Consider the following 13,783-nt stretch of genomic DNA (forward strand, 5'->3'; position numbering starts at 1 on the left):
ACATCCCGTGACTCGAACCTCGGGGCAGAGCAGCGGCCAGCCATCCAGTTGGGTGTTGCGGTCGGGTGTTGCGGTCAGGTGTTGCGGTCGGGTGTTCCGGTCGGGTGGGGGGGAGCTGCGCGGCCTTATGAGCCGTCACGCCGTGCGGCGCGTTTGACGCTGCACGGCGTGAACCACTGCGCAAGCGCAGATCCCGTTACGTCGCTGCTAGCCCATTTCGGGCCGGAGACTTCCACCCATTTTTCCGACGTGACGCAAGTCGGATTTGCGCCGTTTTTTGCGCCGATCGGCGGACTTTCCGCCGATAACGGAGAATTTCGCCCCTTGTGTTTGTCCCGGTGAGTGTACAAGGAAAAGCTTCAGCAACATTTCAGCAATACACAAGTTCTGGACTAACAAGCAAAATAAATACATATATATATGTACTATTTTGATAACTATATACATAAAACAGTTTAAAATATTGGTTCCATTAGTTTTCAGGTTACAAACTTGTGCAAGATGTCAGATTGAAGGTACTGGGCCATTAACTCCATGAGCAGCTCCTGACTGTTTGGCATTAACTCCTTCAATGCCCACAGTGCTGTACGAATAAAATCCCGTTGCTGTTGGTTCTGCATCCAAACACAAAGAAAAGTACAGAAACTGTCACGAAAAGGGCACCTTGCAAAGAAACAGGAAACAGTCCCACATTCTCCCCGCTCCCCATGGGAGCGAGTCCCACATTCTCCCCACTCCCTGTGGGAGCGAGTCCCACATTCTCCCCACTCCCTGTGGGAGCGAGTCCCACATTCTCCCCACTCCCTGTGGGAGCGAGTCCCACATTCTCCCCACTGCCTGGGGGAGCGAGTTCCACCTTCTCCCCACTCCCTGTGGGAGCGAGTTCCACCTGCTTCCCACTCCCTGTGGGAGCGAGTTCCACCTTCTCCCCACTCCCTGTGGGAGCGAGTACCACATTCTCCCCACTCCCTGTGGGAGCGAGTCCCACATTCTCCCCAGTCCCTGTGGGAGCGAGTTAAACATTCTCCCCACTCCCTGTGGGAGCGAGTCCCACATTCTCCCCACTCCCTGTGGTAGCGAGTTCCACCTTCTCCCCACTCCCCGTGGGAGCGAGTTCCACCTTCTCCCCACTCCCTGTGGGAGCGAGTTCCACATTTTCCCCACTTCCTGTGGGAGCGAGTCCCACATTCTCCCTACTCCCTGTGGGAGCGAGTCCCACATTCTCCCCACTTCCTGTGGGAGCGAGTCCCACATTCTCCCCACTCCCTGTGGGAGCGAGTCCCACATTCTCCCCACTCCCTGTGGGAGCGAGTCCCACATTCTCCCCGCTGCCTGTGGGAGCGAGTCCCACATTCTCCCCACTCCCTGTGGGAGCGAGACCCACATTCTCCCCACTCCCTGTGGGAGCGAGTCCCACATTCCCCCCACTGCCTGTGGGAGAGAGTCCCACATTCTCCCCACTCCCCGTGGGAGCGAGTCCCACATTCTCCCCACTCCCTGTGGGAGCGATTCCCACATTATCCCCACTCCCTGTGGGAGCGAGTCCCACATTCCCCCCACTGCCTGTGGGAGAGAGTCCCACATTCTCCCCACTCCCCGTGGGAGCGAGTCCCACATTCTCCCCACTCCCTGTGGGAGCGATTCCCACATTATCCCCACTCCCCTTGGGAGTGAGTTCCACATTCTCCCCACTCCCTGTGGGAGCGAGTCCCACATTCTCCCCACTCCCTGTGGATGCGAGTCCCACATTCTCCCTACTCCCTGTGGGAGCGAGTCCCACATTCTCCCCACTCCCTGTGGGAGCGAGTCCCACATTCTCCCCACTCCCTGTGGGAGCGAGTCCCACATTCTCCCCGCTCCCTCTGGGAGCGAGTCCCACATTCTCCCTGCTTCCCGTGGGAGCGAGTCCCACATTCTCCCCACTGCCATGGGAGAGAGTCCCACATTCTCCCCACTCCCTGTGGGAGAGAGTTCCACATTCTCCCCACTCCCTGTGGGAGCGAGTTCCACATTCTCCCCACTCCCAGTGGGAGCGAGTCCCACATTCTCCCCACTCCCTGTGGGAGCGAGTCCCGCATTCTCCCCTCGCCCTGTGGGAGCGAGTCCCACATTCTCCCCACTCCCTGTGGGAGCGAGTCCCACATTCTCCCCGCTCCCTGTGGGAGCGAGTTCCACATTCTCCCCACTCCCAGTGGGAGCGAGTCCCACATTCTCCCCACTCCCAGTGGGAGCGAGTCCCACATTCTCCCCACTCCAAGTGGGAGCGAGTCCCACATTCTCCCCACTCCCAGTGGGAGCGAGTCCCACATTCTCCCCACTCCCTGTGGGTGCGAGTCCCACATTCTCCCCACTCCCTGAAGGAGCGAATCCCACATTCCCCCACTCCCTGTGGGAGCGGGTCCGGAGTGGGTACCGGAGCAAGAGGCCAGAAGGTGAAAGCATTGAGGGAGAACTAGGGAATAGAGCCAGTATGGCTCTGAGGCAGAGCAGACAGGGAGAAGTTGCTGAACACAGCGGGTCTGGTGGCCTGAAGTGCATATGTTTTAATGCAAGAAGTATTACGGGTAAGGCAGATGAACTTAGAGCATGGATTAGTACTTGGAACTATGATGTTGTTGCCATAACAGAAACCTGGTTGAGGGAAGGACAGGATTGGCAGCTAAACGTTCCAGGATTTAGATGTTTCAGGCGGGATAGAGGGGGATGTAAAAGGGGTGGCGGAGTTGCGCTACTGGTTAGGGAGAATATCACAGCTGTACTACGGGAGGACACCTCAGAGGGCAGAGAGGCTATATGGGTAGAGATCAGGAATAAGAAGGGTGCAGTCACAATGTTGGGGGTTTACTACAGGCCTCCCAACAGCTAGCAGGAGATAGAGGAGCAGATAGGTAGGCAGATTTTGGAAAGGAGTAAAAGCAACAGGGTTGTTGTGGTGGGAGACTTTACCTTCCCCAATATTGACTGGGACTCACTTAGTGCCAGGGGCTTAGACGGGGCGGAGTTTGTAAGGAGCATCCAGGAGGGCTTCTTAAAACAATATGTAGACAGTCCAACTAGGGAAGGGGCGGTACTGGACCTGGTATTGGGGAATGAGCCCGGCCAGGTGGTAGATGTTTCAGTAGGGGAGCCTTTCGGTAACAGTGACCACAATTCAGTAAGTTTTAAAGTACTGTTGGACAAGGATAAGAGTGGTCCTAGGATGAATGTGCTAAATTGGGGGAAGGCTAATTATAACAATATTAGGCGGGAACTGAACAACATAGATTGGGGGCGGATGTTTGAGGGCAAATCAACATCTGACATGTGGGAGGCTTTCAAGTGGCAGTTGAAAGGCATTCAGGACCGGCATGTTCTGTGAGGAAGAAGGATGACTCCGGCAATTTTCGGGAACCTTGGATGACGAGAGATATTTTAGGCCTCGTCAAAAAGAAAAAGGAGGCATTTGTCAGGGCTAAAAGGCTGGGAACAGACGAAGCCTGCGTGGAATATAAGGAAAGTAGGAAGGAACTTAAGCAAGGAGTCAGGAGGGCTAGAAGGGGGTCACGAAAAGTCATTGGCAAATAGGGTTAAGGAAAATCCCAAGGCTTTTTACACGTACATAAAAAGCAAGAGGGTAGCCAGGGAAAGGGTTGGCCCACTGAAGGCCCACTGAAGGCCCAACCTGGTGTTGTAAGACTTCGTACTGCACTGAAGGATAGGCAAGGGAATCTATGTGTGGAGCCAGAGGAAATGGGCAAGGTACTAAATGAATACTTTGCATCAGTATTCACCAAAGAGAAGGAATTGGTAGATGTTGAGTCTGGAGAAGGGTGTGTAGATAGCCTGGGTCACATTGAGAACCAAAAAGACGAGGTGTTGGGTGTCTTAAAAAATATTAAGGTAGATAAGTCCCCAGGGCCTGATGGGATCTACCCCAGAAGACTGAAGGAGGCTGGAGAGGAAATTGCTGAGGCCTTGACAGAAATCTTTGGATCCTCGCTGTCTTCAGGGGAGTCCCGGAGGACTGGAGAATAGCCAATGTTGTTCCTCTGTTTAAGAAGGGTAGCAAGGATAATCCCGGGAACTACAGGCCAGTGAGCCTTACTTCAGTGGTAGGGAAATTACTGGAGAGAATTCTTCGAGACAGGATCTACTCCCATTTGGAAGCAAATGGACGTATTAGTGAGAGGCAGCACGGTTTTGTGAAGGGGAGGTCGTGTCTCACTAACTTGATAGAGTTTTTCGAGGAGGTCACTAAGATGATTGATGCAGGTAGGGCAGTGGATGTTGTCTATATGGACTTCAGTAAGACCTTTGACAAGGTCCCTCATGGTAGACTAGTACAAAAGGTGAAGTCACACGGGATCAGGGGTGAGCTGGCAAGGTGGATACAGAACTGGCTAGGCCATAGAAGGCAGAGAGTAGCAATGGAAGGATGCTTTTCTCATTGGAGGGCTGTGACCAGTAGTGTTCCACAGGGATCAGTGCTGGGACCTTTGTCTTTGTAGTATATATAAATGATTTGGAGGAAAATGTAACTGGTCTGATTAGTAAGTTTGCAGACGACACAAAGGTTGGTGGAATTGCGGATAGCGATGAGGACTGTCGGAGGATACAGCAGGATTTAGATTGTTTGGAGACTTGGGCGGAGAGATGGCAGATGGAGTTTAATCCGGACAAATGTGAGGTAATGCATTTTGGAAGGTCTAATGCAGGTAGGGAATATACAGTGAATGGTAGAACCCTCAAGAGTATTGAAAGTCAAAGAGATCTAGGAGTACAGGTCCACAGGTCATTGAAAGGGGCAACACAGGTGGAGAAGGTAGTCAAGAAGGCATACGGCATGCTTGCCTTCATTGGCCGGGGCATTGAGTATAAGAATTGGCAAGTCATGTTGCAGCTGTATAGAACCTTAGTTAGGCCACACTTGGAGTATAGTGTTCAATTCTGGTCGCCACACTACCAGAAGGATGTGGAGGCTTTAGAGAGGGTGCAGAAGAGATTTACCAGAATGTTGCCTGTTATGGAGGGCATTAGCTATGAGGAGCGGTTGAATAAACTCGGTTTGTTCTCACTGGAACGAAGGAGGTTGAGGGGAGACCTGATAGAGGTATACAAAATTATGAGGGGCATAGATAGAGTGGATAGTCAGAGGCTTTTCCCCAGGGTAGAGGGGTCAATTACTAGGGGGCATAGGTTTAAGGTGAGAGGGGCAAGGTTTAGAGTAGATGTACGAGGCAAGTTTTTTACACAGAGGGTAGTGGGTGCCTGGAACTCGCTACCGGAGGAGGTGGTGGAAGCAGTGACGATAGTGACATTTAAGGGGCATCTTGACAAATACATGAATAGGATGGGAATAGAGGGATACGGACCCAGGAAGTGAAGAAGATTGTAGTTTAGTCGGGCAGCATGGTCGGCACGGGCTTGGAGGGCCGAAGGGCCTGTTCCTGTGCTGTACATTTCTTTGTTCTTTGTTCTTTATGAATGTAGGAGGGTTGATCAGTGAGTTTGCGGATGATACGAATATTGGTGAGATGGTAAATAGTGAGGAGGATGTGGCCTTCGATTTCAGGAGGATATAGCCCGGTGGTCAGATGGGCTGATCAGTGGCAAATGGAATTCAAGCTGGATAAGTGTGAGGTGATGCACTTGGGCAGGATAAACAAGGCAGGGGGAATACATGATAAACGGCAGGACCCTGGGAAGCACCGAGGATCAGAGGGACATAAGTGTGCATGTACACTGGTCCCTTAAAGTAGCAGGACAGCTGGATAAGAAAGCATGTGTATACTTGCCTTTATTAGCTGAGGCGTAGAGTTTGAGAGCAGGGAGGTTATGCTGGAACTGTATAAAACGTTGTTAGGCCACAGCGAGAGTATTGTGGGCAGTTCTGGAATCCACATTACAGGAGGGATGTGACAGCCACTGGAAAGGGTGGAGAGGAGATTTACCAGGATGTTGCCGGGGCTGGAGAGTTTGAGCTATGAGGAGGGATTGGATAGACTGGGGTTGTTTTACTTGGAGCAGAGGAGACTGAGGGGGGACAGGATTGAGATGTGTAACATTATGAGGGGCACAGATAGAGTAGACAGGAAGAAACTTTTCCCCTTGGTGGAGGGATCAATGACATGGGGGCAGAGATTTAAGGTGAGGGGCAGGAGGGTTAGAGGGGATGTGAGGGGAAACCTTTTCACCCAGAGGGTGGGGGGAGTCTGGAACTCGCTGCCTGAAAGGGTGGTGGGGGCAGAGACCCTCCGAACATTTAGGAAATATTTAGATGTTCACTTGTGATCCCAGGGCAGACACGGCTCTGGGTCGTGCTGGGAAATGGCACCAGATTGGTTAGGTGGCTGTTTTTGATTGATGCAGAGCGATGGGTTGTAGACCTCTATCACTCTATGACTGATATTGATGAGATACACAGCTATCACCACCACACACCCACCCAGAGCTCAGTATTCATACCTTGTGGTTGGGTGGATCTGGCCCATTGAGGGCAGTGATCAGGGCGTCATGTGCCATGGTGGTCAACTTGGGCGGCCGGGATTGCAGCAGGAACACGAGAGAACTCGCAATGCCTTCCTTCACATCATAATCAACTGTCCCCAGCATCATAATCAGCATCTCTGCAAATGCTAAATCTGTTAGGTCTGGTGGAAAGATCTAGAACAGGAAAGGGAGGGGGAAGAGAACAAAATATTTACCAGACGGGGCTCACACAGGTAACAAGTTGAACATTAAGCACGAATCCTGGTGACAGACCTGCTGGTCCACGGGCTCCCTGTTCTCATCTGGTCTGGGAGTGAGGGTCAATCCCTCTGGACACAGGCATGGTCACTGCACTATCACATTCATAGATTTCGGTCATGACAGAATCCATCTGCTTCCAAACAATGAGCAGATGTAAGATCCCAGCCTATTACCATGATTTAGAACACCTCAACAAATATTCTCTTAACCTTCTCTGCTCAAAGGAGAATAATGCCAACTTCACAACATCACTGAACAAAGAACAAAGAAATGTACAGCACAGGAACAGGCCCTTCGGCCCTCCAAGCCCGTGCCGACCATGCTGCCCGACTAAACTACAATCTTCTACACTTCCTGGGTCTGTATCCCTCTATTCCCATCCTATTCATGTATTTGTCAAGATGCCCCTTAAATGTCACTATCGTCCCTGCTTCCACCACCTCCTCCGGTAGCGAGTTCCAGGCACCCACTACCCTCTGTGTAAAAAACTTGCCTCATACATCTACTCTAAACCTTGCCCCTCTCACCTTAAACCTATGCCCCCTAGTAATCGACCCCTCTACCCCGGGGAAAAGCCTCTGACTATCCACTCTGTCTATGCCCCTCATAATTTTGTAGACCTCTATCAGGTCGCCCCTCAACCTCCTTCGTTCCAGTGAGAACAAACCGAGTTTATTCAACCGCTCCTCATAGCTAATGCCTTCCATACCAGGCAACATTCTGGTAAATCTCTTCTGCACCCTCTCTAAAGCCTCCACATCCTTCTGGTAGTGCGTCGACCAGAATTGAACACTATACTCCAAGTGTGGCCTAACTAAGGTTCTATACAGCTGCAACATGACTTGCCAATTCTTATACTCAATGCCCCGGCCAATGAAGGCAAGCATGCCGTATGCCTTCTTGACTACCTTCTCCACCTGTGTTGCCCCTTTCAGTGACCTGTGGACCTGTACTCCTAGATCTCTTTGACTTTCAATACTCTTGAGGGTTCTACCATTCACTGTATATTCCCTAACTGCATTAGACCTTCCAAAATGCATTACCTCACATTTGTCCGGATTAAACTCCATCTGCCATCTCTCCGCCCAAGTCTCCAAACAATCTAAATCCTGCTGTATCCTCTGACAGTCCTCATCGCTATCCGTAATTCCACCAACCTTTGTGTCGTCTGCAAACTTACTAATCAGACCAGTTACATTTTCCTCCAAATCATTTATATATACTACAAACAGCAAAGGTCCCAGCACTGGAGCGAAATTCTCCATCCCGCCCCGCCACATTTCTGCCCCGACCCGCCGGCGGGATGCTCCGTTACACCGGCCGGTCAATGGGGTTTCCCACTGTGGGGCAGCCCCACGCCGTCGGGAAACCCCCGGGCGCCGGCAAAACAGAGACTCCCGCCGGCGGAGAATGACGCCCCTGATCCCTGAGGAACACCACTGGTCACAGCCCTCCAATTAGAAAAGCATCCTTCTATTGCTACTCTCTGCCTTCTATGACCTAGCCAGTTCTGTATCCACCTTGCCAGCTCACCCCTGATCCCGTGTGACTTCACCTTTTGTACCAGTCTACCATGAGGGACCTTGTCAAAGGCCTTACTGATGTCCATATAGACAACATCCACTGCCCTACCTGCATAAATCATCTTAGTGACCTCCTCGGAAAACTCTATCAAGTTAGTGAGACACGACCTCCCCTTCACAAAACCATGCTGCCTCTCACTAATACGTCCATTTGCTTCCAAATGGGAGTAGATCCTGTCTCGAAGGATTCTCTCCAGTAATTTCCCTACCACTGAAGTAAGGCTCACCGGCCTGTAGTTCCCTGGATTATCGTTGCTACCCTTCTTAAACAGAGGAACAACATTGGCTATTCTCCAGTCCTCCGGGACATCACCTGAAGACAGTGAGGATCCAAAGATTTCTGTCAAGGCCTCAGCAATTTCCTCTCCAGCCTCCTTCAGTATTCTGGGGTAGATCCCATCAGGCCCTGGGGACTTATCTACCTTAATATTTTTAAGACACCCAACACCTCGTCTTTTTGGATCTCAATGTGACCCAGGCTATCTACACACCCTTCTCCAGACTCAACATCTACCAATTTCTTCTCTTTGGTGAATACTGATGCAAAGTATTCATTTAGTACCTCACCCATTTCCTCTGGCTCCACACATAGATTCCCTTGCCTATCCTTCAGTGGGCCAACCCTTTCCCTGGCTACCCTCTTGCTTTTTATGTACGTGTAAAAAGCCTTGGGATTTTCCTTAACCCTATTTGCCAATGACTTTTCGTGACCCCTTCTAGCCCTCCTGACTCCTTGCTTAAGTTCCTTCCTACTTTCCTTATATTCCACACAGGCTTCGTCTGTTCCCAGCCTTTTAGCCCTGACAAATGCCTCCTTTTTCTTTTTGACGAGGCCTACAATATCTCTCGTTATCCAAGGTTCCCGAAAATTGCCGTATTTATCCTTCTTCCTCGCAGGAACATGCCGGTCCTGAATTCCTTTCAACTGACACTTGAAAGCCTCCCACATGTCAGATGTTGATTTGCCCTCAAACATCCGCCCCCAATCTATGTTCTTCAGTTCCCGCTTAATATTGTTATAATTAGCCTTCCTCCAATTTAGCACATTCACCCTAGGACCACTCTTATCCTTGTCCACCAGCACTTTAAAACTTACTGAATTGTGGTCACTGTTCCCGAAATGCTCCCATACTGAAACATCTACCACCTGGCCGGGCTCATTCCCCAATACCAGGTCCAGTGCCGCCCCTTCCCTAGTTGGACTGTCCACATATTGTTTTAAGAAGCCCTCCTGGATGCTCCTTACAAACTCCGCCCCGTCTAAGCCCCTGGCACTAAGTGAGTCCCAGTCAATATTGGGAAAGTTAAAGTCTCCCACCACCACAACCCTGTTGCTTTTACTCTTTTCCAAAATCTGTCTACCTATCTGCTCCTCTATCTCCCGCTGGCTGTTGGGAGGCCTGTAGTAAAGCCCCAACATTGTGACTGCACCCTTCTTATTCCTGATCTCTATCCATATAGCCTCACTGCCCTCTGAGGTGTCCTCCCGCAGTACAGCTGTGATATTCTCCCTAACCAGTAGCGCAACTCCGCCACCCCTTTTACATCCCCCTCTATCCCGCCTGAAACATCTAAATCCTGGAATGTTTAGCTGCCAATCCTGCCCTTCCCTCAACCAGGTTTCTGTAATGGCAACAACATCATAGTTCCAAGTACTAATCCAAGCTCTAAGTTCATCTGCCTTACCCGTAATACTTCTTGCATTAAAACATATGCACTTCAGGCCACCAGACCCACTGTGTTCAGCAACTTCTCCCTGTCTGCTCTGCCTCAGAGACCCACTGTCCCTATTCCCTAGTTCTCCCTCAATGCTCTCACCTTCTGACCTATTGCTCCCGTGCCCACCCCCCTGCCATACTAGTTTAAACCCTTCCGTGTGACACTAGCAAACCTCGTGGCCAGGATATTTATGCCTCTCCAGTTTAGATGCAACCCGTCCTTCTTATATTGGTCACACCTGCCCCGGAAGAGCTCCCAGTGGTCCAGATAACGGTAACCCTCCCTCCTACACCAGCTGTTTAGCCACGTGTTTAGCTGCTCTATCTTCCTATTTCTAGCCTCACTGGTGCCATTTTTACAAAGTGGTTGGGTGACACTTAGTTCCTGTCCAGGTGAGGCGCAGCTCCTGTCCAGGTGTCTCTGAGCTCCTGTCCAGGTGACTCTGAGCTCCTGTCCAGGTGTCTCTGAGCTCCTGTCCAGGTGACTCTGAGCTCCTGTCCAGGTGACTCTGAGCTCCTGTCCAGGTGACTCTGAGCTCCTGTCCAGGTGACTCTGAGCACCTGTCCAGGTGATTCTGAGCTCCTGTCCAGGTGACTCTGAGCTCCTGTCCAGGTGACTCCGAGCTCCTGTCCAGGTGACTCCGAGCTCCTGTCCAGGTGACTCCGAGCTCCTGTCCAGGTGACTCTGAGCTCCTGTCCAGGTGAGTCTGAGCTCCTGTCCAGGTGACTCCGAGCTCCTGTCCAGGTGACTCTGAGCTCCTCGCCAGGTGTCTCCGAGTTCCTGTCCAGGTGACTCTGAGCTCCTGTCCAGGTGTCTCTGAGCTCCTGTCCAGGTGAGGCTGAGCTCCTGTCCAGGTGACTCTGAGCTCCTGTCCAGGTGACTCTGAGCTCCTGTCCAGGTGTCTCTGAGCTCCTGGCCAGGTGTCTCCGAGTTCCTGTCCAGGTGACTCTGAGCTCCTGTCCAGGTGTCTCTGAGCTCCTGTCCAGGTGAGGCTGAGCTCCTGTCCAGGTGACTCTGAGCTCCTGTCCAGGTGACTCTGAGCTCCTGTCCAGGTGACTCTGAGCTCCTGTCCAGGTGTCTCTGAGCTCCTGTCCAGGTGACTCTGAGATCCTGTGCAGGTGACTCTGAGATCCTGTCCAGGTGACTCTGAGCTCCTGTCCAGGTGACTCTGAGCTCCTGTCCAGGTGTCTCTGAGCTCCTGTCCAGGTGACTCTGAGATCCTGTGCAGGTGACTCTGAGATCCTGTGCAGGGACTCGGAGCTCCTGTACATTGGTTCTCTTGCCTTGTCCAGTGTTTTCAGGATGAGAGAGAAATTCACCCACTGTCTCACACATATACAAGTATACAGGAGCTGGTTGTTGACTGAGGTTTTGCAAGTTTGAATTCTTACACTGGCATCTGGATGAGGAAATAGTTTGTCAAACCAGGCTGTGCCCTGGAACATGGTGATGAATGTCGGCAAAGGGATTTGTTTGCCAGTCGTTTGTACTTGTGATGAACTTCTGCGGATTAGAAGCTCTTTCCTCATGTCGGATGTGGGCAATTTCCGTTTCTTCTCTACCTGCAGAAAGAATTTGTTCAGTAAAACTCTCAGGACAGGTACAGCACGGGGTTAGATACAGAGTAAAGCTCCCTCTACACTGTCCCCATCAAACACTCCCAGGACACGAACAGCACGGGGTTATATACAAAGTAAAGCTCCCTCTACACTGTCCCCATCAAACACTCCAAGGACACGAACAGCACGGGGTTAGATACAGAGTAAAGATCCCTCTACACTGTCCCCATCAAACACTCCCAGGACACGAACAGCACGGGGTTATATACAAAGTAAAGCTCCCTCTACACTGTCCCCATCAAACACTCCAAGGACACGAACAGCACGGGGTTAGATACAGAGTAAAGATCCCTCTACACTGTCCCCATCAAACACTCCCAGGACAGGTACAGCACGGAGTTAGATACAGAGTAAAGCTCCCTCTACACTGTCCCCACCAAACACTCCCAGGACAGGTACAGCACAGGGTTAGATACAGAGTAAAGCTCCCTCTACACTGTCCCCATCAAACACTCCCAGGATAGGTACAGCACGGGGTTAGATACAGAGTAAAGCTCCCGCTACACTGTCCCCATCAAACACTCCCAGGACAGGTACAGCACGGGGTTAGGTACAGAGTAAAGCTCCCTCTACACTGTCCCCATCAAACACTCCCAGGACAGGTACAGCACGGGGTTAGATACAGAGTAAAGCTCCCTCTACACTGTCCCCATGAAACACTCCCAGGACAGGTACAGCACGGGGTTAGACACAGAGTAAAGCGCCCTCTTCACTGTCCCCAGCAAACACTCCCAGGACAGGTACAGCACGGGGTTAGACACAGAGTAAAGCGCCCTCTTCACTGTCCCCAGCAAACACTCCCGGGACAGGACCAGCACGGGGTTAGATACAGAGTATAGCTCCCTCTACACTGTCCCCAGCAAACACTCCCAGGACAGGTACAGCACGGGTTGGATACAGAGTAAAGATATGTGGTTACAATACAATCTCGCTCCTGCTGGTGTCAGTGCTGCATCGACCGGCCCATCAGTGAAAGTGTCAGAGCTGGAGCACCACCGGCCCCTTTGCAAACAATAACATTTCTGTATCTGTAACATGAGGGTTAAAATTCCGCTCCACTGGAGGGAGGTATGGTTATTTTGGACCAACAGCTTTGGTGGGGTATCTATCGGTGTGGAACTGACAGCCAGACAACTGGGGTGAAAGAGGCACAAACCTTGGGGAGATAAGGACCATTCAAGGACAGAAAAACCACACACAAAATAATGTGTATACAAACAATTGTGAATAAACTGAGGGACACAGAGGGTATCTACATACGGTAACATTTATTTATTCGTTCATGGGCGTCGTTGGCTGGGTCAGTATTTATTGCCCGTCCCTGAGGGCATTTAAGAGTCAACCACACTGCTGTGAGTCTGGAGTTACATGTAGGCCAGACCGGGTAAGGACGGCAGATTTCCTTTCCTAAAGGACATTAGTGAACCAGTGAACCGGTAATCATCATTGAGTCCAAAGATGTGCCGGTTACAAGGATAGGGCGGGGGGAAGTGGCCCGGGCAGGGTGCTCTTTCGGAGGATCAGTCCACACTGGATGGCCTACTCCTGCACTGTAGGGATTCTATGGATTTCCTTCCCTCAGGGACATTAGTGAACCAGATGGGTTTTTACTACGTTTGGTTTCACGGTCACCATTAGAGATTATAAACAGCTAGGATTCAAATTAAAAAACAGGTCCTCAAGGGTCATAATCTCCGGATTACTGCCCGAGCCACAGAGACGTGGTTGCAGGGGGTTCAGGACTGGCATTTAAACATCCAGGGATTCACAACCTATTGAAGACAGAGAGGTGGGCAGAGGGGGCGGGGTTGCCTTGTTAATTAGGAATGAAATTAAATCAATAGCACGAAACAACATAGGGTCAGATGATGTGGAGTCTGTGTGGGTAGAGTTGAGGAACCACTGTGATGAACGGTTACTGCCTTATCATCATGTAAGGTGATGTCCCCTTTAAGACCGGGCTTGGAACCCTGGGGACTCCGCCTCTGGCTCCGCCCATCTGGGAGCCATACATAAAGGCCTGCCTCATGGTCTGTGTAACAGTCAGCTCTCGTCTCTAGCTGTAGTATAGTTATTAGTCTAATAAAGCCTTCTTTACAGTTTAATCTCTAAGCGTCATTATTGAGGGTACCT

General features: G+C 51.1%; 1 protein-coding gene across 1 annotated transcript in view; it reads right to left on the minus strand.

Moving 5' to 3' along the window:
- wdr97 (WD repeat domain 97) overlaps positions 1-13,783 on the minus strand; it is a 229,449-nt gene that overhangs the window by 51,002 nt on the left and 164,664 nt on the right. The window contains exons 17-19 of the mRNA XM_072507945.1: positions 11,423-11,593; positions 6,445-6,642; positions 493-614 (exon numbers count right to left, since the gene is read on the minus strand). Of these exons, the coding sequence (XP_072364046.1) occupies positions 493-614; positions 6,445-6,642; positions 11,423-11,593 (491 nt within the window). The remainder of the gene's footprint in view (positions 1-492; positions 615-6,444; positions 6,643-11,422; positions 11,594-13,783) is intronic.

Source organism: Scyliorhinus torazame, chromosome 6, assembly GCF_047496885.1.
Source record: "Scyliorhinus torazame isolate Kashiwa2021f chromosome 6, sScyTor2.1, whole genome shotgun sequence".
NCBI classification, from domain to species: Eukaryota; Metazoa; Chordata; class Chondrichthyes; order Carcharhiniformes; family Scyliorhinidae; genus Scyliorhinus; species Scyliorhinus torazame.